This window comes from Python bivittatus, unplaced genomic scaffold (assembly GCF_059951505.1).
Source record: "Python bivittatus isolate LINGU-HERP-01145 unplaced genomic scaffold, Pbiv_v1 ctg000080_np1212, whole genome shotgun sequence".
Taxonomy (NCBI): Eukaryota; Metazoa; Chordata; class Lepidosauria; order Squamata; family Pythonidae; genus Python; species Python bivittatus.
Genome location: NW_028277035.1, coordinates 49,582,430 through 49,605,317, shown reverse-complemented (window position 1 = coordinate 49,605,317; position 22,888 = coordinate 49,582,430). Strand labels below are relative to the sequence as shown.

General features: G+C 41.6%; 1 protein-coding gene across 2 annotated transcripts; it reads left to right on the top strand.

Annotated features, from left to right (window-relative positions):
- The first annotated feature begins 78 nt into the window (after window positions 1–78).
- On the top strand, window positions 79–21,958 carry RRP9 (ribosomal RNA processing 9, U3 small nucleolar RNA binding protein). Of its 2 annotated transcripts, XM_007425886.4 has the most exons (15): window positions 79–463; window positions 1,203–1,285; window positions 1,681–1,781; window positions 3,334–3,401; window positions 4,393–4,434; window positions 6,465–6,591; window positions 9,591–9,715; window positions 10,372–10,464; window positions 11,305–11,405; window positions 12,025–12,159; window positions 13,573–13,635; window positions 13,723–13,868; window positions 15,052–15,131; window positions 16,059–16,132; window positions 16,871–21,958. In XM_007425886.4, the coding sequence occupies exons 1-15, from the start codon at window positions 377–379 to the stop codon at window positions 16,974–16,976; spliced, it is 1,431 nt and encodes a 476-aa protein (XP_007425948.1). In that variant the 5' UTR covers window positions 79–376; the 3' UTR covers window positions 16,977–21,958. The 2 variants fall into 2 exon arrangements, 1 of the variants encoding a protein (XP_007425948.1); XR_015794845.1 differs by lacking the exon at window positions 16,871–21,958 and having other exon boundaries at window positions 13,728–13,868; window positions 16,059–16,116.
- The last annotated feature ends 930 nt before the right edge of the window (window positions 21,959–22,888 follow it).

Genomic DNA, 22,888 nt, shown 5'->3' with positions numbered 1-22,888 from the left:
ATAGCCACAACCCTCCCCCGCCCCCCCCCCCGGTCGCTTCTGGGGCTTCTGCATCCACCAGTCCTCGCTCCTCTCCTTATGCGGCATAATCCGCCCTCGAGCCGGGGCTGCCTCTCTCCACTCGGTCTTCAACCTCAGCGGCTCTGACTTTCCCACCCAGCGCGCTCGAAGCGCCCCCGGGCACCCTCCCAGCGCCGCCTCGGAAGTAAACCAGCTCCATCCCTTCGAACCAACGAGAGGGAAGAGGCAGAAGGCCTTCCTGGAAGAACGTCTGCCAATGGGGAAGGCCGGAAGCGGTTTCGCCCAATGGGAAGGCGTCGGGGGTTGGCTCGGGGAGCCACATGTTCGCCGGAGAAGCTGAGGTGTCTTGGGTAGCATGGCGGCCGCGGGTCCGAAAAGGAGACCGCAAAGGCAGCGAGGCGCTTCTGCTTCGGCCACGGCGCCCGGGCGCAAAAGGCGAAAGGTCGGTGCGGGGAACTGGGAGAGAAGGCAGCTGGGCGAACGAATGAAGGGGGGCGAAGCTTTGCCCGAGGGCTTGCGAAACGAACTCCGAGCACGCTCGTTTCAGAGCGGTCAGAATTGTCCTATTTCTGTTCTTGTGTTCGAGGGGTTAGAAAAAGAAGGGTAGCTAGCAGAATTTACACAGAAGTAAATTATTAGATTGTGATGCTTGGCCCCTAATAAATTGGTATTTGAATTTCAGTCTTAAATTTTAGGAGACACGTGGTACATCTTCCAAGTAAAGGGGTTCCAAGGGGGTTATGTTCTGTTATCTCAAAATCAATTTTAAACCTTAATTTTATTCATACACAAGTAAGAAAAGTAAAGTCCCCTTCAAATCAGGCTTAATTCTTGGTGACTTTATGGACACATCCATGTAGCTTCCTTCCTGCAGAAGTGGTTTGCTATTGTTTTCTCAATTTCTTTTAAATTATAGTCCCGGGATTTTCTGGTGGTTTCCCATCCAGTTTCTAACCAAACATGCTCCCACGTAGCTTCCACACCTAAGAAAGGTAGCATGCTGAACGCTCTATTTTAATGGTAAAATTTGTTTGGGTAAAACATTTTCTATCTGTCCAGTTACTTAGGCTTTATTAGCTTTTGTTCTTGCTCCTCTAGCTGTTCAACATCTGAGTGAAGGCATTATCATTTATTTCATCAGATTTGCAGTTTTGATCTAAAGTAAGTGTTTTATTTCCCAGGTCCCAGCTGGCGAAGAAAAAGCTTGGCAGAAAGCTGGCTCCAAGTTGAATGAAGAGATCTCCAGTGATTCTGAACCAGATGTGTAAGGATATGCCAAACTGCTTTGGCGTTCTTCTCTAGTTAGGAAGATTATGTCATAAAAATTAGGAATTTGTATAGGAATTTCCTATGGAGATAGTTGCCTGAAGCAGATGATGAGAGAATTGTGCTATGAGACTTCCTGGTGATATAACAGGTTGTGGGATTCCTGAAGTACAGTCCTTTGTGGCATTTCCTTAATGGCCTCAAAGGTCTGTACTTCAGGAATCTCATAGAATGTAACACTGAACAAGGTTTCACAAATTTGCATTAGGAATTGGCACAATTGGCTGAACTATTCTCTTTGAGGGGATTGGAAAGACATTTTCTCTTGCTGATGGATAATTGTTCAGGTGATACAAAGTACTTCTGTGTAAGTTGTTTCTTTTCCATCTGTAGCCCAGCAAAGAACAATGAAGCAGAAGAAGAAATTGAAGAGACGCCACAAGAGAAGAAACTGAGATTAGCAAAGGTATATTTGGAACAGCTTCGCCAACAAGGTGAGAAGGAGAAGCTAGATTTGATTTAATTGGACTGTTAAACAATCAGATTAAAATTCTTAATATATGAAATGACTGAAACCAGTCTGTCTATCCATCTATCTATCTGTTAAATTTATATAGCTGCCCATCTCATTACCGTGATTCTGGGTGGCTTACAAAGTTAAAAATCCGGAAAACAATAAACATCAACCAAAAAATAACTGCAAAAATAATTAAAAACATCAAAAACAATAAAACTATTAAAACCATAAAAACATAATCGGTGGGAGAGCACCATTCATTTTCCTAAAAGTACAACCACTTAGCAGGTTCTCCACCAACATCACCAGATCCCCAGGCCAGATGGCAAAGCCATGTCTTCACGCTCTTCCAGAAGGCCAACAGGGTCAGGACCAATCTCACCTCCAGGGGGAGGATGTTCCAAAAGATGGGCACTGCAGCAGAAAACGTTCTCCTGGGTCCGGTCAGATGATATTCCTTTGTAGGTGGGACCCGCAACATGCCCCTTCTGCTGGATCTGATGGGATGGGTAAATGAAATTGGGTTGAGGCAGTCCGTCAAACACCCTGGCCGCATGCCATGTAGGACTTTATAGGTCATCTCCAGCACCTTGAATTGAAACCAGAAGCAAACTGGTAGCCGATGCAGTTCACGGAGCAGAGGTGTAACTTGCACTGATGTAGGTGTGTATGTAACTCCATATGCCACTGCATTTTGCATTAGCTGAAGCTTCTGGATGCTCTTTAAGGGCAGCCGTATGTACAGCACATTACAGTAATCCATACAGGAGGTGACCAGGGCATGAGTGACTGAGCGTAGGGCCTCCAGGTCCAGGAATGGGTACAACTGGTGACAATCTGAAATTGTGCAAAGGTCCTCCTAGCCATGACTACCCCCTGCTCATTGAGCAGGAGCCGTGAGTCCAGAAGGAGCCCCAGATTGTGCACTGGGTCTGTCTGGGGCAATGCCACTCCATCCAGAACTAAAGGTGGTAAATTCCAAGATCCTGGTGGCCCCAAGACCCAAAGCCACTCTTGCCAGGGTTGGGTTGAAATCTGTTGCCAAGATTGGCAGTGTCTCTTGCCAGGGTCTTGCAGGGTTGAGTTGAAGTCTGTTGTTTTCCTATATGTAATTAATGGTACATTTTTTAGCCTGGTAGCCTATTGTGAACTTTTATTTGATTATTTAACCTTTCAGCTATTTGTTAGAAAACTTCAACAAAGATGACTGGGAATTCATCGTGAGAAGTGTGTGGAAATTAAAAAAATCTATTCCTTTGTGTAGAGAAGGTATTAGAGTTTGCCTAAATTTATGAAGTGGGAAATTTAATCTGTGTCTTTTAAACCAATTTCTCAGTGCTTTAGAAGATGATTTCACTTATTAGAGATAGCAAAGCACTTTGGGGGGGAAAACCCTCATCCTACTAGGTAAATGGTTGGCTCTGGGCATTTGTTTTACTGAAGGATCTTCAGGATTTGAAATTGATTTCAGATTGGTTTCTATGGTTAAGTAAGCACATCTAAGTGTATATGATTTTTGCCTTGGGCAGAGGAAGAAAAGGCTGAACAAGAGGCTTTTGAGAAAGACCTGGTTGCTGGGCGACTGAAGGAAGATGTGGTGAGTAGGGCATGATGTAGTAGACTGAAAAGGAATTGATTGGTGCCTCTGGCTTTCCTGGATTGGGTATTAGAAAGCTTAAACAGCCCCACCTTCCCCATGAAGTGAATGGTGTCTTGTCACTAGAGAGTAGTGGAATTAACTGCTTTCCATGCTGCAGGCCTGGCAAGGCTCAATTCTAGTAGAGTGTGGATAAGTCTTTTATAAATCACTATTGCTCTCCTACGCAAAGAAAGAAATTAATAATAAGCAAAACATAAGCATGCCTGTTTGTTTGGCCATGATCCACTTTTAAGTGGCAAAAAGGAAAGAGTATCTGTGAGGGCTTTTAGACATGAAGTCAATGGTGTGACAGGGCAATTGTACAGTCAAGGTGATATGCAGAGAGTTTGCTTCCTCTTGTGAATTAAACACCCTTTCTTGCAATTCAGTCTTTGTTTAAGGATACAGTGAACTTCTCTGACATCTGTAATCTGATAACTTCTAGTGTGATTTCTTTTTGCATCCACAATCATCTTTTTATTCAGTCTGAACTAATGTTCTAAGATGAAAAAAGCTGACTAATTGTGGGGAAGTGACCTTTTTCATGGGCTTTTCGCATCTGATTCTCTGGAACCGGTTCCTGCCTTGCTTCCTTTCAGCTACTTACCTTTCAGTCAGCCAGATAACTATGAGTCACATACTCTCAGTGTCAGTCTTGTAGGACTGTGATTTGAAGTTCTTAAATGTGAGTATTTCATAGAGATTGGCACTTACTCACTGATTCTCTTGTCAAAGCTAAGAGGAGATTGTGATCAGTTTTGAAATCCATATAGAAGAATTTAATGTTATTTTTAAAAGAAATTCAGTTAACTCTAACGCGTATTTAGCTATCTGTGGGTATAAGAATGTGACCCATATACTTTTTCCTACTTTATGTATTTTAAAACTGTTTATAATCTGAAGTAGGAAGCAAGGGTCAGTCTAATTCTATTTTATTTGTCCCCCATAGCTTGAACAGAAAGGAAAATTGCAGCGACAAATTGCCAATAGTGTAAGTAGAAATTTTTTTTACAGCACAGTTATGCAGAATTGCAAAGCACCTATTTCTCTTTTCCTCGAAGTACATGAAGTGTGACTTCCAGCGCATCCGATATGGAGCCTTTTATTATTTGAGATTGTTGTGGGATTTTTGCTGGCTTTTAAATGTTCTCCTTTCCCTAGGGACAGAATTATGCAATACCATTCTGGGCAGCTAACATTGAATTAAAAGCAACAAACAAAAGCAAAAAACTAAAAGCACATTGTGCCTGAGGCTATTCACATGCCTACCTAGTAAACCTTTTTAAAGATGAGCTCACCTAATTCCCTGGCACAATCCCTGAGGGAAAAACTAAGTCTTCAGTGCCACGTTAAGTCTTCAATGCCTGGCAAGGTAAGAGCCATCCAGATTTTGAAAGTTCTGCTGTTCCACAGGACAGGGGCCACAACAGAGAAGGTGCATCTCTTAGGTCCCATCAGATGGCATTATTTGATAGAAGGAACACAGAGCATGCCTGTTGGATCTTGTGGGACAGAGTGAAATAATAGAAGAGAGATGGTCCTACAGATAATGTGGCCCTATGCCATGCTTTAGGTGATAACTACCACCTTGAATTGCTTCCAGAAGCTCCTAGGAGCTGTTTCAGCTCTCAGAATAGCAGCACATGATGTTGTCCCCAGAATAGTGCTGCATACCATGGTGTGCCCAAAACTACTCACACCAGCACATTCTGGATCAGTTGCAATTTCTGAGTAATTTTCAGGGGCACACAGTTGATACCTAACACTGTGTTGGTGGGTGAGCTCACCTAGTAGCTTTATGTATATATTAAATATGAATGGAGAGTAGAGTCCTGAGGAACACTGCAAAACAGACTGGGCCTCTCCCCTCACTAGCACCAACTGGAATCCACTCTAGAGGAAGGAAAACCACTGCAATATCACGCCCCCATTCCCCCTCCAATCCTGAGCTAGTCCAGAAGGGTACCATGATTGATAGTAGTAAAGCCCACAGAGAGAGAAAGAAGAGGCAGAACAGATGCACCACCACTATCCAGATCCCACCAGAGATCATCCTCAAGTGCACTGCATGCCACCTCATTACAATGTCCAGTTCTGAAACCAGACTTCAAAGGTTGAGATGTGATGGAATGGAATTATGAAGGCCAAGCTCAGGGAGACAAACATTTTCTTAGCTCGCCAGAACCACGTGGGAGGAACAAGAGGATGAGACTGGCACCTCCCTGAGGAATTCACACTGTTGTGGCTGGAGGACTTTGGGAACTGGGGTTTTAGTCTGGGAAGATTCTTGCTAGAGGTTGTAGCTAATAAACATAGCTGGACTGAATTGGCATTGTCTCTTGGAGTTCCTTGGGCTAGGCCTGACATCAATCTTCCCAGACTAAAACCCCATTTCCCAAAGTCCTCCAGCCATAACAGTGTGAATTCCTCAGGGAGGTGCCAGTCTCATCCTCTTGTTCCTCCCACGCGGTTCTGGTGAGCTAAGAAAATGTTTGTCTCCCTGAGCTTGGCCTTCATAATTCCATTCCATCACATGAGATAACCCATTTCCTCTGAAGCTGCAGTCCAATAATCTTCTCACAAGCTAAAAAGGAAAAATTGGAGTCCAGACAAAAAATGTCTGATATCATTGTGTCCAGCAATGGATTTTTGAGGAGGGGGCAGACCACTACCTCCTTCAGTGCAGGAGGGAGCATTCCCCTCAAACAAGGATGAATTTACTACTGCCTTGACCCAACCACACATTGTCTCCCAGAAGGCCTTCACCAGCCAAGAGGAACATGGATCTAATACACAGGTGGCCCATGCTTACATTCCTAAGGACCCTGTCCACTTCCTCAGGACCAACAGGCTCAAACACATGGGATTGTGCATCTATACCCTCCATAGGAGTTGCACAGTCAAATTCAAGTGACTTTATCTGACATGCTTGAATAGTCCTCACAGGAGCCTTTCAGATGTTCCTCTGGTTCCTCCATACCCAGGATCTGGGTGCTGATCTAATTGATATTCTCTGAATAGTTGCAGCCTCCAGACAGATCTGACATCAAGGTACTACGAGGTCACCAGCTGCCCATCACCTGCCTAGTCATCTCACCAGATGACAAGTTTGTTTTCTCTGCAGCCAAAGACTGTTCTATCATCAAATGTAAGTCTTATTTTCTGCAAAAGAAGACAATGATCAAGTAAACGAAAGAAGAGGCATGAAAGAAAGTGTATGAGCATTATAAACTTTATGACTTTTTTCTAGAAAGGTAGCAGGCTTGAAGGATCAAATATACATCACCTGAACTAAATGGCTAAGTGCCCTTTTTTTCTTGTGCAGCTTGGAGTAATGGAGGGCCAGCTCTTAGCACTGATGGCCAAGTATTGTGATCAGCACATCTTTATATCTGCATTATTCTTGATATGCTCCTTTCCATTTATGTATTACCAACCTACTTTATTTTGATATTTCTTGTCTTGTTCTTTGTAATCAATCTTACCACTTTATCTGTAGAAATTTGGCATGGGAGCAGACATTTAATAATCACTGCCAGGGAGAGAGATGGTAGAAGGCTGCAACCTAACTGTTGCAGGGTACGATGGCTGGTGTGGGTCTTCCGGGCTGTGTGGCCGCGGTCTTGAAGTTTTGTTTGGGTTGTTGTATGCGGTATACTCCTGCGGCGATGAGGGGGTCCCTTTTGTCTTTTGCCGCCGCAGGAGTATACCGCATACCATGCAGTTGCGGGCAAGTATACATCGGGACCACAAAACGCAGCATCCATACCAGGATAAAAGAACATGAAAGACACTGCAGACTACAGCAACCAGAAAAATCTGCAGTAGCTGAACATGCTCTCAAGCACACTGGACACAAAATCCTATTTGAAAACACAGAGATACTGGACAACACCAACAGCCACTATACCAGGCTATACCGGGAAGCCATTGAGATTCACAAAGACCAGCATAGCTTCAATAAAAAAGAGGAGAGTCTAAAAATCAACAAAACCTGGCTACCAATCCTGAAAAATACAGCCTGCAAAAGGTCAACGAACTCAGCTCAACCACCAGGACATGTGAACAGTTCACACAATGAACTTGCTAATCACCCCCAGCAGCCCCTCGTTAACAATTCAACAGAAAAAAACCCTGCCTAATCCCCAGGAAGATACACACAGATGCTGACACCAAAACAAGCAGCCACTCAGTAACCCAACCCCACCCACACACCCCCAATCTCCCCCCTTCCTTCCCCCACTCAGATCTCTATAAATACCCACAAAAAGGGTCACATCACCCTGGGCACAGAGAGAACTGCTCCTGTCTGTGCTCCTGCACTCTGAAGATACCGGTCACAGGTGCTGGCGAAACGTTAAGAAACAAAACTTCAAGACCGCGGCCACACAGCCCGGAAGACCCACACCAGCCATCGTATGCCGGCCGTGAAAGCCTTCGGCAATACATTGTTGCAGGTTACACTTGGGATAAATAAAGACTGTATATAGAGTAGAACCTATTTGAACTCTTATCTTTCAGAAGAGGATTTATTTTTCAGTCTCTATTGCGTCTGCATATAATAGGCTGTCATTGTTCTTTCATGCCAAGATGTGGGAAGGAGGAGGCTGGAATGGTTAGTGGCCTGCTGCAAATAAATTTGCATACTTCTTTGGGGGCAATGTTGATGAGATCTGCCACAAATTGTACTATAGACTTGGGGCAGATCACAGGGAGGTAATTTTGGCAAATTCTTGACCCATTGTTTTAGAATCTCTTCATTTTGTAGATCTTGAATAAGTGGTCAGAGTGTGTGAAGAGATGAGGTCCATAACTTGTGAATGTGACTCTTGCCTCTTCTAGTTGATAAATCTGGTTAAGGAAAGTGATACATGCCACTGTGTGGGTGGGATGTCTTTTTTCCCACCCCTGCCTAAAGATGGGAGTAATAATAATGGAGGGGAGGTGTGGCTTGGAGGTGCTGCTTCTCAATAGAAGCACTTACTTTATTGAACAGCTTCCCTTTAGAAATTAGGTTGGCCCCTAAATGTCCTGGTCTTCCAGAAACTCCTGAAAACTGAGTTATCTCTCTGGGTGTAGATTGCAGAGCATTGCATCAAGCCAGCTCTGTTTATGAGTTACTGAAGTTAGGTTGGCTTCTGTGAAGTGATTAGCTTGGCCTCCACTTGGATCCCTTTTGTAAAATTTAATTCTTTAGTAGATCTTGGTGTTGTGAACAGCAAGGTTCAGCAAAAGTTACTGGGAATGTGGAATTGGCAGAAGTACAGTGGTACCTCGGGTCACGAACGCTTCTGTTCACGACCAATTCGGGTCACGAACAGCTCCATTCGCAAAATTTTGCTTCCGTTCACAAACTCCGCATTGGGTGACGAACAGGATCCGTGGCCATTTTCCCTGCTCTGACACGTGGTCGGGGCTTCCTGTAGGGAGGGGGACTCTCCCTCCAAGCAATAACCGCCTCCCCACCCGCCTTCCTGTCCTCCACACCAGAAGTTGCGTCGAGCAAGGTTAGCATTCTCTCTCTTCGTACTGTACTTTGTGTCATATTTTTGTGGTTTAAAAAAAAAAAACATATGGTTCAGAACGGATTAACCGTAATTACATTGAACCTTATGGGAAAATTTGATTCGGGTCGCAACCAAAATCGGTTGGCGACCAAATTCGGAGGGGTCAGAACAGATTAATCATATTTACATTGAACCTTATGGGAAAATTTGATTCGGGTCGCGACCAAAATCGGTTGGCGACCAAATTCGGAGGGGTCAGAATGGATTAATCATATTTACATTGAACCTTATGGGAAAATTTGATTCGGGTCGCGACCAGAGTCGCGGAATGAATTAAGTTCATGAACCGAGGTACCACTGTAATTGTTTTATCAATAGATTAATTTGGGACTGGACAGTGAGCAGGAACTGACTGACTTAACATTATATTTAAGTCCCTTTCCTTATATCGATATGTTTGCATTGGAAGTACAGTTTCTGAGACACTTATGTTTTTTTAAGCAGTTGACTCATGATGGAAGATTAATTGTTCTCAAATTATGGATTTTACTAAAATAATTTTCAGAGCTCTAGCTTACCTTGAAGTGTCAAAAAAGAATTCAGACGTTTGAAAACTGACTTGAGCATCTTTCTGTTAAAGGGGATGTTGAGAGTGGAAAAAAGCTCCATGTGATTCACGGAGGAAAAAAGGGGACAGAAGACAGCCATGTTGGGCATACTGCGCACATCATCTCAATGGCCATCTCATCAGATGGCAAATTCCTGGTAAGAAGAATCTTTTCTTCTCCCATTCTGAGGAAGAGAAAGCAACTCCTCACAGTTCTAGCAGAGTTGGCAGATACTTCTGCAGTTTATTTTCCCCTCTGTATTGCAAAAATTGTTTCTGGTAGTCCACCAAAGTGGTGATCTTTTAGTACAGTAGAGAGATCCCTCTTTAAGAGAGTTACTGATCTTCCTTTATCAACTAATTGTTGATCTGAGTTGTACGTTCACCCTGTTCAGCACTGTGGGATCTGTGTATCTTGAGGAAATTTCCCTGAATCTAATCAATACATATAATAGGAGCCTCTTTGTCCTTATTCACATAGACATACAATCCCCCTTTTTGCTCCATGCAGTTTTACTGCTTAATCCCAGCTGCGCTCCCTTTCTCAGAGCAAAGTAGCCGCCCAGAGTCACCCTCTGGGGGAGATGGGCTGCATATAAATTTAATAAATAAAATAGAACCAGAAAGCAAATCAAGAATGAGGTATTTGAATCATGTTACTGTAAGCAAAACATTAAGGCATTAAAATAAGTATGTCCAGAAGGCTGAGGCACCTGAGTTTCAGTAACAGTCGGTCATTATTACTAGACAGAATGTATGTGTAATGTGATTGAAGAGGAGAGGACTGAGAAGGGTCTTCCTTTGTCACTTCTAGGCTACAGGTGACAGGAACAAACTCATTATGATCTGGGAAGCTGCAAACTGCAGACACCTGTACAAGTTCACAGGCCATCGTGATACTGTGTCGGTAAGTGACCACAACCACTAGAGGTATTCATATTTTTAGATAAAGTACAGTCAGGATATAGGTGAGAGTTTTTATGGATGCTACTAGTATGTCTTTAAAAAAGAATTTAACAGTTGAAAAATTGTTACAACAATCTGAAGAATGGCTTTATAGAAACAACTTGCACTCCTCAATCAGCCATCTCAAAATTTGAATCCTTTTTGCTGCATTTATTTTTCTACATTAATATTATTTTTTAATCTATTTTGTTCTTCTATAAATTGCCTGTATCATAGGAAAGCAAAATAAAAATATTTTTTAAATATGAGGAATCACTGTGAAATGCATCAGTGCAAAAATTTGCATCCCTCTCCTCCCCCCCCATTAATATCTTTGCTATGATGCATTTCAGGATTCTTAAGGAATTGCAAAATGAACACATAGCAGAAATGCTTAAAGTGTTATATGATCTTTTATCTAGTGTTTGTTAGATAATAATAATAAAACAAGGTAATTGTGCAAACAAATATCTGAACACAAAAACCTTATCTTAAAGGATAATGGGTACAATGTAACAAAAAGATTGTTGGCCTCACAGTCAGCTAGTTTTTATTATTATTATTATTATTATTATTATTATTATTATTATTATTATTTTGTATCTTGTTTTAATAAACAAGTGTGCATGGCAGCTTATTCCACCTGTACTTTGTATCTCTTGTTTGCTCTCTAATAGAGTAATCCACATTTCCCTCTGGGACAAGTGGATTAGATGTGGTAGAGAAATTCAGGATTAATTCTGCCTGCCCTTGTGCCCATCTCATTCCATCTCTTCCTCTTTTCATGCTGTTTCCCTTTCAGGGCCTGTCTTTCCGCAAGGGCACTCACCAGTTGTACAGCACCTCCCATGACCGTTCAGTCAAAGTATGGAACGTGGCAGAGAATGCATATGTTGAAACTTTGTAAGGAAATTTTTTTGGCAAACATGCAGAATTCGTGGTACACACATGGCGTGTTTCTGATCTGTGAAAACTATGTACCATGAAGGTCAGAGACAACTTATCAGGAGGCCAAGTGGATGCTGGCCTCATTAACACATTGATGTGGTGATTCCTTTTTACAGAAGAACTCTGTTAACTCACTGCAGGTTTTTTTTTCCCTAACATGGTAGTAGCAGTATTCCAGACCAGACTTCCCCAAACTGAAGCCCTCCAAATCTCAGAACCTCTAGCCAATGTGGGGATTTCTGGCTGGAAATTCATGGAGTTACTGTCCCAATGGAACGAGGTGATCACCTTGGAGAAAGGTGCCCCAAATTATGTTGACGAGAATCTATAGGTCCCCATCAACGTGAAGCAATGATAAATGAAGGAGCCTGTACCAACATCTTGTTATGAAGCTTTTAAAGGAACAGAACTCTCCCTCCCCCCGTCCTTTTATTCAATGTGACCATTTAGAGGGCCAGGATTTGCTGAATATGTCAACACCTACACAGTGAAGTAGCCTGCAATGTATCCAGCTGAAATACTGAATTCTCAAGCATAGACAGTCCGTAACTGAATCTTGCTCTTTTCTCCCAAGGTTTGGTCATCAAGATGCGATCACAGGCCTAGATAGCCTGAGCCGGGAGTGCTGTGTCACATCAGGAGGGAGAGATGGCACTGTCAGAATCTGGAAAATCCCTGAGGAATCCCAGCTTGTGTTTTATGGGCACCAGTAAGTGTGAGAATCATCCCCTGTTTAGGCTTCTTTTACAAAGTGTATTTTGTCAGGAATGGAAATCTCTATGTAGCACATTATAGAGAAATAATGAGCTACCATGCTGTGCTTTGTTGCGTCTCTATTATTATCAAAAGCTAAATGCATTGATGGATGGCTCTTTGAAATTAGGCTGTGATCAGCTGTAGTCCTCATTTAATTGGTCAGATTATCTTTAGATCTTTCAAAGAATTTCTTGCATCACTTTTAATCCTCTCCTGAACTGGATGAATTTATACCTTTGTGCTGCAGTCCTCTTATATCTCCACCCAAGGTACTTGAGAAGGTTGAGGGAATTACAGGAATGAGGTGAGATCTGATATAAAGTGAGATAAAGCAAGTACTAGAACTAGAAGAGGAAATAGCACGGTTAGGAAAACACTGTTTTGTGAGCTGAACCTTTTCCAACATAGATCTACAGTTTCTCTAATCCATGTGATTCTTGACCTGCTATGTGAATGTGAGTCACTTGGTGTACATGAAATTGCCATTCCAGCGAAACATAAACTTTATATTTCTCAGCACAAAAACAGTATTCCATCTCTTTGCAAGTATGAAATTCACTTTTTAAAACTTTTCCAGGGCTGTGCATGCTTCAAAAATGAGAGTGCTGAAGTGCTTTGAAACACATGTGAGCACAACTCTTTAAAGCAGCTGCAACTTTTTTCAAGCTTGTGTGAAAGTTTTTTTAGGCTCCTGTATGTGCTGAAGAATCTCCTCTGAATCATGTTTGAAGTATGCACAGCCCTGCCCAATATCTGAGGCTTGCTTGTTTGTAAAAATTAGCAGCACAGTGTTTTGCAATACAGTTATGAAGGGCACTAGAGGATGATGAACAAGAATGAAGTACCCCATAAATTACTAACACTGATAAGGATGCTTATAGGAAAATAAAATGATAAAAAATTAAGAACTTGAAAAGTTAGAAAAGCAGTGCAAAAGTTAAGCTTGCTGAAGGTAACCCCAAACGTATCATGGGACAAGGCAAACAGCTAGTAGACAGGAAACATGAAATGGGAAGCTGTGGTTGGGCTCAATGCTAGCAGACAGCAGCTACCATGCAATGTGGTAAATATAGATTAGTAGAGGCATTAGAAATGTTTATGTAATCTTAAATATGTCAGATGTTGCTGATCATTACTAAATATTGTATAAGAAATAGCAGTTAGAGATCGTCATTTAAGGGAAAGGTCAAACTAACCGCAATGAAGTCAAGTTTGTGGTACAAACCTATAAAAAAAACCCCATGTGTTCATGTCTTTCATTATGAAAAAATGTGCTTAAGCACACAATCTAGATTGATTGCTAGTAGCCTGGAGTCTTTGTGTTGCTTATTTAGTAGTGTGACTGTGGTTTTCTCCTTCGCATTAGGGGTTCAATTGACTGCATCCAGCTCATCAATGAGGAGCACATGGTGTCTGGTGCAGATGATGGGTGAGCACACTCTGAAACTGTAACTCAGTAAAAGCAAAATCAAGTGATTCCTGTGTGGTGTGTAATGATTGTGATTTTGTTTCTAAGGTCAGTTGCCCTCTGGGGTCTCTCCAAAAAGAAACCACTAACAATAGTGAAGCAAGCCCACGGTTCTCATGGCACGCAGGGCCTGGAACAGCCATTCTGGATTTCTTCAGTTGCTGCTTTACTGAACAGTGACCTCACAGCTACAGGTGCCATGAGACATTTGCCTTGATTTTCATGCTGCCTTTGGGGCTAGGAAGCTGGGTGGAGTTCTTTCCCCTGGCATTAGCAAAGACTGGGTCAGCATCTCGACCTAAAATCCTTTATACAGTTCTAGGCAAAATCTTGTGTATAAGTACTTTGAAGTGCATCTTGCTAATTATAGTGGAGCTTACTTCTGAGTAGGCATTGTACAAGATAGTCCTGTTATCATATTTTTCAAAGCTATCTTCTGCTTCACAGCAATCAGTTGAGGGCATTCCAAGATATTTGTAAATGATTTCTAGAGGACTTCGCTGACCTACGCTTTAGCTTTGCATTTAGGAAACTTCTGATTCAGGTTTTCTGATGTCAGGACGTGTCTCTGGGTACACTTGGCATCCCAAATCTCTCCTTTGGATTCCATTAGCTCTGGAGTTCTGATGTCTTTGTCTTGATGTCAGAGGATAATAGCTGTTTTAGATAAATGTTTGGATTTATAAACTTGGGTCAGTAGGTTATTCCTATTAAACAGGAGATCCAAGGAAGCACAGACTCAGAACCAGCAGTTCTTGCAACTTCCCACAGCCCCCGGAGTAACCACAAGATTGCCTCCAAAAATTACTGAGTTGTAATTCTTGAACTAATAGAAAGAGAAAATTATTAAATGTATGGGAGGTAATAAAATTAAATAAATAAAGATATTATTAACTGTATGTAATTTCTGTTAATAAAGTATGGTTTTGGCCTGTGCCATACCCACTTCACAGAAGTGTGGTCCGTGGCTAGAGTGATGGTCTGAAATGAAATCTCAGTGGTTCAGATCAGCTGAGTGTGCGAGGTGTCCGGCTAAGAAGCATCAGACTGCTTGCTTTTCAGCTAGGATAATTGGTAGCTGCTACACCTTTTAGAATTACATGCTGTTTATTTGTATATAGTATACTGTATACTAACATTCCTCATATGTTTATTCTTTTTAGTACATCAGGATAAGTAAATAATGGTAACAGTAATAATAATAATCTTAATTCAGGAAGGATAAAAGTTACATTGGGGTTTATCCATTAATCTCTAGCATTAGGTTCTTAAAGAGCATCACTGAAGAACTAGAAAAACGTCACTGAACTAGATTTCTTAAAGCCTTCAGACTGAACGTGGACATTTTAAAACCGTTATATGCTCTGTTTTTGGCAGGTTCCCACAGTGGCAGTGTAAAGTTGTGGAAATGTGGAGAAGGATTCCGGAAGTTGGAGGTCCTCTTGGAGATTCCCTTGGTGAGGAAAGTGCTTTGGGGAGTGGGCTTAACTTCCTATTTAAAGTGTGCCTTTTCTAGCTTGAGATTCACATTAATCTAGTTTAAATCTAAAGAACAGGTAGAGCAAGAGGAAACAATACTATGGAATTGTTGCTGACGGAGTGAACCTGGGAGCTTGATGCAGGACTCACTTTGGTAGTTTTGGTCATGCTTCTCTCTTAGCCTGTTCCTTGCATCACAGGTTTAACTGTTCCAGCATTCTTGCTGAGGAGTTCAAAGGTTCCAGAGCGTAGATGAAATGTTTTGAACATTGTAGGAATCTACTTTAATGATTAGTTGTGTGTACCTGAGTTCTCCCTCCTTAGCAATTCATGGAAGCTTATACATATTGCAGCATAACCCAACAGTTAGATTCCAAAAATTCCTTTTGTGCAGTCACGTGCGCTTACATTGATATGGAAAACAGGGTCCCCCTTTGTCTGCAGACCATCAGTGGCTTTTGCCTTCTAAGCACTATCAGCTGATTGGCAGGTTGCCGCATAGTGTGGTCTCGCCCTGGGGAAGGAGCTTCCCAGCATCTGGAGAGTAGGATGGAGCAGGAGGCTTCATTACTGTAGCCCAAAGGGATGAAAAGTTTGCTCATCCATAATCTTCCACTTCACGTGGATCCCTTTTTCAATTTTCCAGCAACTCATAACTGTAATCCATATAGTCAACTGACTTCCTATGGTTTCAAAGTGAAAATCTCTTGCTATCCAAGTAGAAGACAAAGACTTGTACCATCTTAAAGATTAACAATTAATGTGGCAGAAATGGCAGATATCAGTCTTCTCCAGTCTGGGCCCCTACAGATGCATTAGGACTTGCAAACTTCCCAGCCAGCATAGCGGGGGGAAACAATTACCTGATTTCAAATATTTAAATATTTAATCTTGGTCTTTTTCAGATTGGTTTTGTTAATAGCTTGAAATTTGCAAATTCTGGAAACTTCCTAGTTGCTGGAATTGGACAGGAACACAGGTATGTCCACATGGTTTCCATTCACATTGGCAAATTGCGCACATTCTGTGCCAGATTCAAGGCAAATGTGTGCTTTTAAAAAGTGTCCTAGTCTGTTCCCCCAAACATTCTAGAAAACATCAGTACTGTGTTGAGACTGGGCTTGCTTATGAAATCTTTTGGTTGAATTCCTGGAAGTTGCACTGGCAGGTGATTTTGTACCCAATGTTGATGAACTCCCAAGTGGGGATTTACGTCCCCACCCTAGCAGGGAGAGGGTTGGACAAGGCACCGAGAGGCCACATTCTCGGCTTTAGTACCCTGACTCGGCTGATCATGAGAGTAACTCTCCCATGCATTAATACCAAACTTCAGATAAGCCTGGGTGTCTGGTTGCAAGGCTCAAAGCAAAACTCTGAGCTTTCATTCAGAACAGAATAGTAAGAGGTGTGAAATTCAGTGCCTTCTCTAGATTTCTGGGTTGAGATGTAAAAACCCTGCTGTGAAAGCACCTGAAAGAAAAGAACTGCCCTTGTGCTAGTGGCTTAATCCCAGCCTTGTCAGTGTCTTGCTGTTCATCCAGTTGCAGTTTTATTTTTGTTTTCTTTTTTTCTGAAATGTGTACATTTTGCAGTATAACTAGTAGCATATAGAAATGGCGAAACGTTTCCTTCAGCCCTTTTGTAGAGCTTCCTATTCAAGGCTACTAAGGGAATGTTTCATAAGCAGATACTTTATTTTTTCTGGGTTGTGTTTCAGGTTGGGTCGTTGGTGGAGGATTAAAGAGGCCAAGAATAGCATCTGCATTATCCCACTCAAGAAGACCACAGCAGGCAATTCACAGAAATCGGCTGAAGGCTCGTAATGCTTTCTTTCTGCAAGTAGTATTGCAGACATTTAATGAATTACCCTTTATATTAAAGCTATCTTTTGTGTTTCTAGAATTCTAGAGGTCACTTTGACTTTTTCATTTTTATTTCACTGTATTGTAGGTCACGTTTTCTCTTCTCTGCCATTCTGTCCTGCTTAGTCTCTCGCTCTCATAATGCTCTTCTGGAAACTGTGAAAAAATTTACATTTTGTGCTAAGCCATAAAATGGCTTGCTTGGTCTTGGATTAGCATTCTGTGTTACCTCAACCATTTTGTACAGGCTCAGAGTTTCTCAGTCCTTGAATCAAGTAAGACATTTATTTCAAGCTCTGAAATCTTTGGTAACTCAAACCTACTCTGGCAATCATGGTTTATAATCTGTTATTCTCCACTTGGGAATTAGCAATACAATTATATGCATTTTATGGGAAGGAAAAAAAAAAAGTTCAGTAGGGCTTGTTTTCCTGAGTAGGTATATACAGGATTATAGCCCTGAAGTGAGAAAAATGTGTTCTGATGGTAACACGTGTAGAATTGAATAAGCCATTCACAACTGTACCCATGGTTTTTTCTCACTATGCACACTTAGTAATTGAAATAATTGCTTCCTTTTGTGGGCATCTGTCTATAAGCTTGATGTTGCTGGATTCTGCCCCCTTTTTCCCAGAAAAAACCCTGATTTTTCAGTTGCTGTTTAATTTGCCTTCATATCTTTGTTTTCCAAGGTTGAATAAAAAGTAATGCCTCTCCACCTCATAATTTAGGTTAAATAGGAATATTTTTGAGCATGAAACTGAGCAAACTGAGGAAACTCAGGGAGGCAGTGAAGGACAGGAAGGCCTGGCGCAATATGGTTCATGGGGTCACGAAGTGTCGGACACGACTTAACGACTGAACAACAACAACAGGAATATTTTAATCAATGAAAGGATAATAATCCTAGAAAGGAGTTGTTTTGTTACCCATATTGACTTCTCCCACAATTACTACCATTAGCTGACAATGGACAAGCTTCTTAAAACCACACACTGTGTCTTGTCAACCAGTCCTAACCACCTTTTTGCCTCTTGATTTGAGTCAAGCATATGCCCACAGAGATATTCATTTAATTTTGGGAAAAGATGGTAGTCATAGTCACATGGAGAAGACACATGAAACAATCAACAACATCTTCAAAGGAGTAAAATTCACAAGGGAAGAAGAAAACCAACACACTACTCTTCCTGGATATCCTCATCAGCAGAAGAAACAACAGCAAATTAGAAATGCAGGTCTATTGAAAAACAACCCACACTAACCAAGTGCTCTATTACCAAAGTAACAATCCAACCTCCCACAAGAGGAGCTGTGTAAGAACATTATTCAGATGAGTACAAACACACTGCACCAACCCAGAACACCAGAAAAAGGAAATGTATTGCCTATACAACATCTTCCAACAAAATGGATACCCGTGCAACTTTATCAAAAAGTGCCTGACCACTCAACCCATTACATCACAACCAACCCAAGCTATGAAAAGGATAACGCTACCATACATCAAAAACATCTTAGAAACATCCAACAAACTATTACAACCACACAGTATCACCGTAGCCCACAAACCAACTAAAGTCCACCAAAACTTAAGTAAACCAAAAGACCAGTAGCCTAAGAAGAAAAAACAGGTCATCTACAACATTCGGTGTAAGGACTGTAGCAGCCACTATGTAGGACAGACAGGCAGAAGGCTAGCAGAGCATATCCATGAACACCAACTAGCAGTCAGAAGACACAAAACTCCTTAATTTCACAACACATGGACAGACATAATCATAGTTTCAACTGGGAAACTCTGAGCATCCTAGACCAAAATAAATCCAAAAACACAAGGGAATTCCTGGAAGTTTGGTATTCAGACAAGTCAGCCATCAACAGGCATATAGAGATAAACATGTACACATGATTCAAAAGAGACAATGAAAAGGAAACAAAAAGATCAGAACACCTCCTCGCCAGCAGTCAACACTCAGATAAACAGGGATTAACACCAGGCAAACAAGCAGTAAACAGCCTAATCAAGGAACTACCAAGAAAAAAAAACACCCCCTCCGACACTGACAGGGCAAGCTACTGTATATAAACAGAGAGCAAACCCCACTCCCTTCTAGCACTGAAGATGTAACCTAGCCGGGCAATGACACCTCTGCAAGGAAACAACCAAGGACTGCACAGTTCAACCTTGAGCTACATATATCCTCTTCTGTGAGGATGGGCTTGTCAGTTTAAGGCAGCAGGCAAGCTGCTGAGTGGGTACTAATCAGCTAATTAAGGTCATAGAGCAGAGCTTGTTAACTTGCAGTTAGCACTTATTAGGGACTGCTGCACTGGGTAGAAAAGCTGCTCCGGAAGAGAGACTCAAAAAGCCGCACAATATTTGATTTTAAGGCTACGCCTGCTGGATGGAGGACATGGGGACAAAAAGGAGCGCATGTCCTCCTTTGCTGGAGGTCTGGTAACCTTATCTATGTAAGAATTTATCATTGCCCAAGACTTCAATAATAAAAAAGCACTTTATTTACATAAATTCCAAAAAAAAATCACAAACCTGATCACCAAAAGTCTACTTTAAATTCTGCTTTTTTAAAAACAATATACATCACAATAACACTTTTTAAAATTCAGATAATATTCACATTCTCTTTTGTCGTCATTGTTTTGTATAGGAGCATTTTCTCACTCCTATCATTCCCGTATTCTGCAAATATTTCTGTCCTTTGGCTAGAACATGTCCCTATAATTATTGACCCCATTCACATGTGTTGACTGCAGTCCCATCTTTAGCAAGCCTAAATTGCCCCCGGTGGTGGGGATGACGGTGAACGTAGTCCAATGCATCTGAAGGGTGCCAGATTGGGGAAGCTGAGAGATATCATCAGGGATATCTATCATCAGGGACTATCATCAGGGACCACTTGCACCTGTTGACCTAGATGTCAACTAGTTACCCTGAGCCAATCTCAGTCTCTGAGCTTAAACTAATTTGCAAGGTAGTTATGAATATAGAAAATGGAGCAGGGCACCCATGGATATATCTCCCCTGTGGAAGGGAGAAATTAAAATGTGATAAACCGCAGAAGTGAGTGGTGTGTATGGCATAGTTTCAGATTTGTATATTTTATCAGAAATGTCTACTTTAGCAATATATATATGTATATATGTATATATGAAAATTCCTAAATGTCTAAATTCACAGTTTTCTTCTTCTGCATTTTACCTATACAAGTAATAATAAGCAACTATATTCCAGAAGGCCCAGACTTTCCCTGGCTGCCATAGAGGTCTTAGCGCTTAGGCTTTTCTGGCACATTTTGCTCCCTTTTGCTTAGTACAAAATAGCATTCAGCTGAAATAGAGAATTATAAGTGGTGGAAAGGTAGGAATCCTCCAGCTACATTCTGAAACTTCCAAACTGAGATTTGTGGTACACAGTTAAAGCTATTCTACTGTCTGTATTTGCTAAAACTACAGGCTTCATCCTTTGGATTATAATATCTAGTTGAATCATGCTATGATGCTAAGGGATGTTAATAGCCATTTTTTTCTCCCCCCGGGCTAGGGCATTTATCTTGTCAATTCTGCAGGTAAATGTCACAGTTGGAGTTGCTGTTCCAATTACTAGATTTAGAATTTTCCATTCAGGTTTCCATGTCATCTGTGATTGGTTTGGTTTTACTGCCTTCTTTCGCGTGTGTTTAACAAGTACGATATTCTCCAAATCTAGGAAAAACATTTTTCCTAGCATAGAGAGAAATATGAAAAATGTTCACTTAATTTAGTAATTTTTAGGTTGTCCATCATAATAATGAATGTTTTGGTCTACAATTAAAAGCACAAGTCCATAGTCACAGCAAGTGTAGCACTTAGCCAACCTTGGCTGACCTTGAAAAAGCTAAGCTGTCAGACCTGATTAGCTTTTGGATGGGAGACCATCAAGATAACCCAGAGCCATAGACTAGATTGGGAAATGGAGACAATATCCCAAAAGAAGGCAATGGCAAGCCAACAAACTAACATGGATATGTCCATGTAGTCCCTGGGAGTCAAGCTCAGTATGAGAGAGACTTGACTTTAAAAGGCCAGGAAACATAACTTAAATGGTTGCCCATTGGTGACAAAGCAACAGCACTGAACTGCTGCACTGATTATGACTCAGATGAAACGTTCCTTTGGATTCCTCGGTATCAATTTTCCCCAGGCTAATTAATCATTCAAGAAACTGCTATCCTAATGATGGTCTTTTTCTTTCATAATCATAGAGGCTTCTAATTCTAATCAATAGTTTTAACATGACTGGTTAGAGGTCATGCTAAGGGAAATGTTGGTGATTATTAATACAATATTGTCATCCATTGAGAAACAAGGAAGTAACCCAATTCTAGAAGAGCTGACCTTATAAGCTGCAGCTATATTGCTTGTGTAACAACTTCTGCTGATGTTTCTTGCAATGATTTCATGTAAGTGGATTGATATTATAGAATGGCCTGGTTGAAAGGAACCTCAGATGTCATCTAGTCCAACTCTGTTCAGAACAGAATGCCCTACAACACCTCTGACAGATGACCATCCAGCTTCGGTTTCATCTTCAGGGAAAGAGAACTCACCACTTCATTTGGCAGACTGTTCCACTGGCTAACAGGTGGCACCATCAGGTAGTTCCTCCCAGTATTTAGCCTGAACCTACTTCCTTTGTAGTTTATTCCACTGGTTCTGCTTCTGCCCTCTGACAAGAGGGAATGAGCACTCCCTCTTCTATGTGACAACTCTTCAGATATTTGAAGACAGCTATCTACCCTCAGTTAGCTTTGCTGTAAGGTAAATATTACCAGATTGTCAGCCCCACTATGTAGACCAAACCAAGAAATCAACTCCACTAGGAGGCCCAAACTACTTTTATTTTTATTGGCTATAGTAACAGAATCTTGCAAGTCTGTGTTTTATCACAACCCCCTCCCCCCAATACTCATGTGAATTAGGGAGGCATCTGCCTGAGTTGCTGGCACATACCTCTGGTTTTGGACTTAAACCATGTTTTATCTCCTTGTTGCTTTGGTAATAGATCTGGCCTATCTCTGTCAAAGTCATCTTCCTTACTCTCTACCCAGAACCTTTAATTATTTTTCCTAAGGTTGGTTTCCAGACCAGCCACCAACTTGGCAACTCTCCTCTGAACTTGCTCCAGTTTGCTCCAGAGTAGGGTTGCTGTCTGGGTCTCTCCTTTGGAACTAAATTGCACTGGCGGGTTAGAGCCTATGGCCTTTGGACATTCCTGAACTACAATTTGCAGCAGCTTCAGTCAGAGAGGAACAGTGGAAGATGTAGTTCAGAATTAGCTGGAGTTTCCCTGTCCTAAGCAGGCTAACTTTCCATATTAAACATTTATTTATATATATATATATATATAAAAATGTGTGTGTGCAAATACACACATACACACACAATTTTCCATTCCATATGTTTTCCTTGAACTGGTTTCTCTTTTGCTCAGTTTTGAAAACCGCATATCCAGCATTTTATTTCTGCCACACCTTCATGACTGCTTTGGTGATTCTGTGATGTTGGAGTTGCCTGCACAGTTTGCTTCCAGCTGGAGAAGACAACCCTGACAACCTCCCACCGAGTCAGAAAGAAGAGCACTGAGGCACTAATGGAGCACCCATTGCCAATCCAATTCTTTCAAAGAGGGGGAAATATCTGCTTTTATTACATCATGCTGTGCGGTACCTACCAAAGTTCAGGTATGTTGCCATCACTGTGACTGGCAAGTGAAGCAGATCCCTGTGATATTAGAGATGCCTCACAACATCACTGACTTGCAGAGGAAATCTAGTATTGGCATACTACGCGTGTAGCTGATCAAAGAAGAA

Bases quoted from the DNA above. Each gene is read 5' to 3' on its own strand.
- RRP9 (XM_007425886.4), top strand. From the start codon at position 377: ATGGCGGCCGCGGGTCCGAAAAGGAGACCGCAAAGGCAGCGAGGCGCT. The intron at 11,406-12,024 runs GTAAGGAAATTT...TTTTCTCCCAAG, and splicing joins AATGCATATGTTGAAACTTT to GTTTGGTCATCAAGATGCGA. The intron at 13,636-13,722 runs GTGAGCACACTC...TTTGTTTCTAAG, and splicing joins GTGTCTGGTGCAGATGATGG to GTCAGTTGCCCTCTGGGGTC.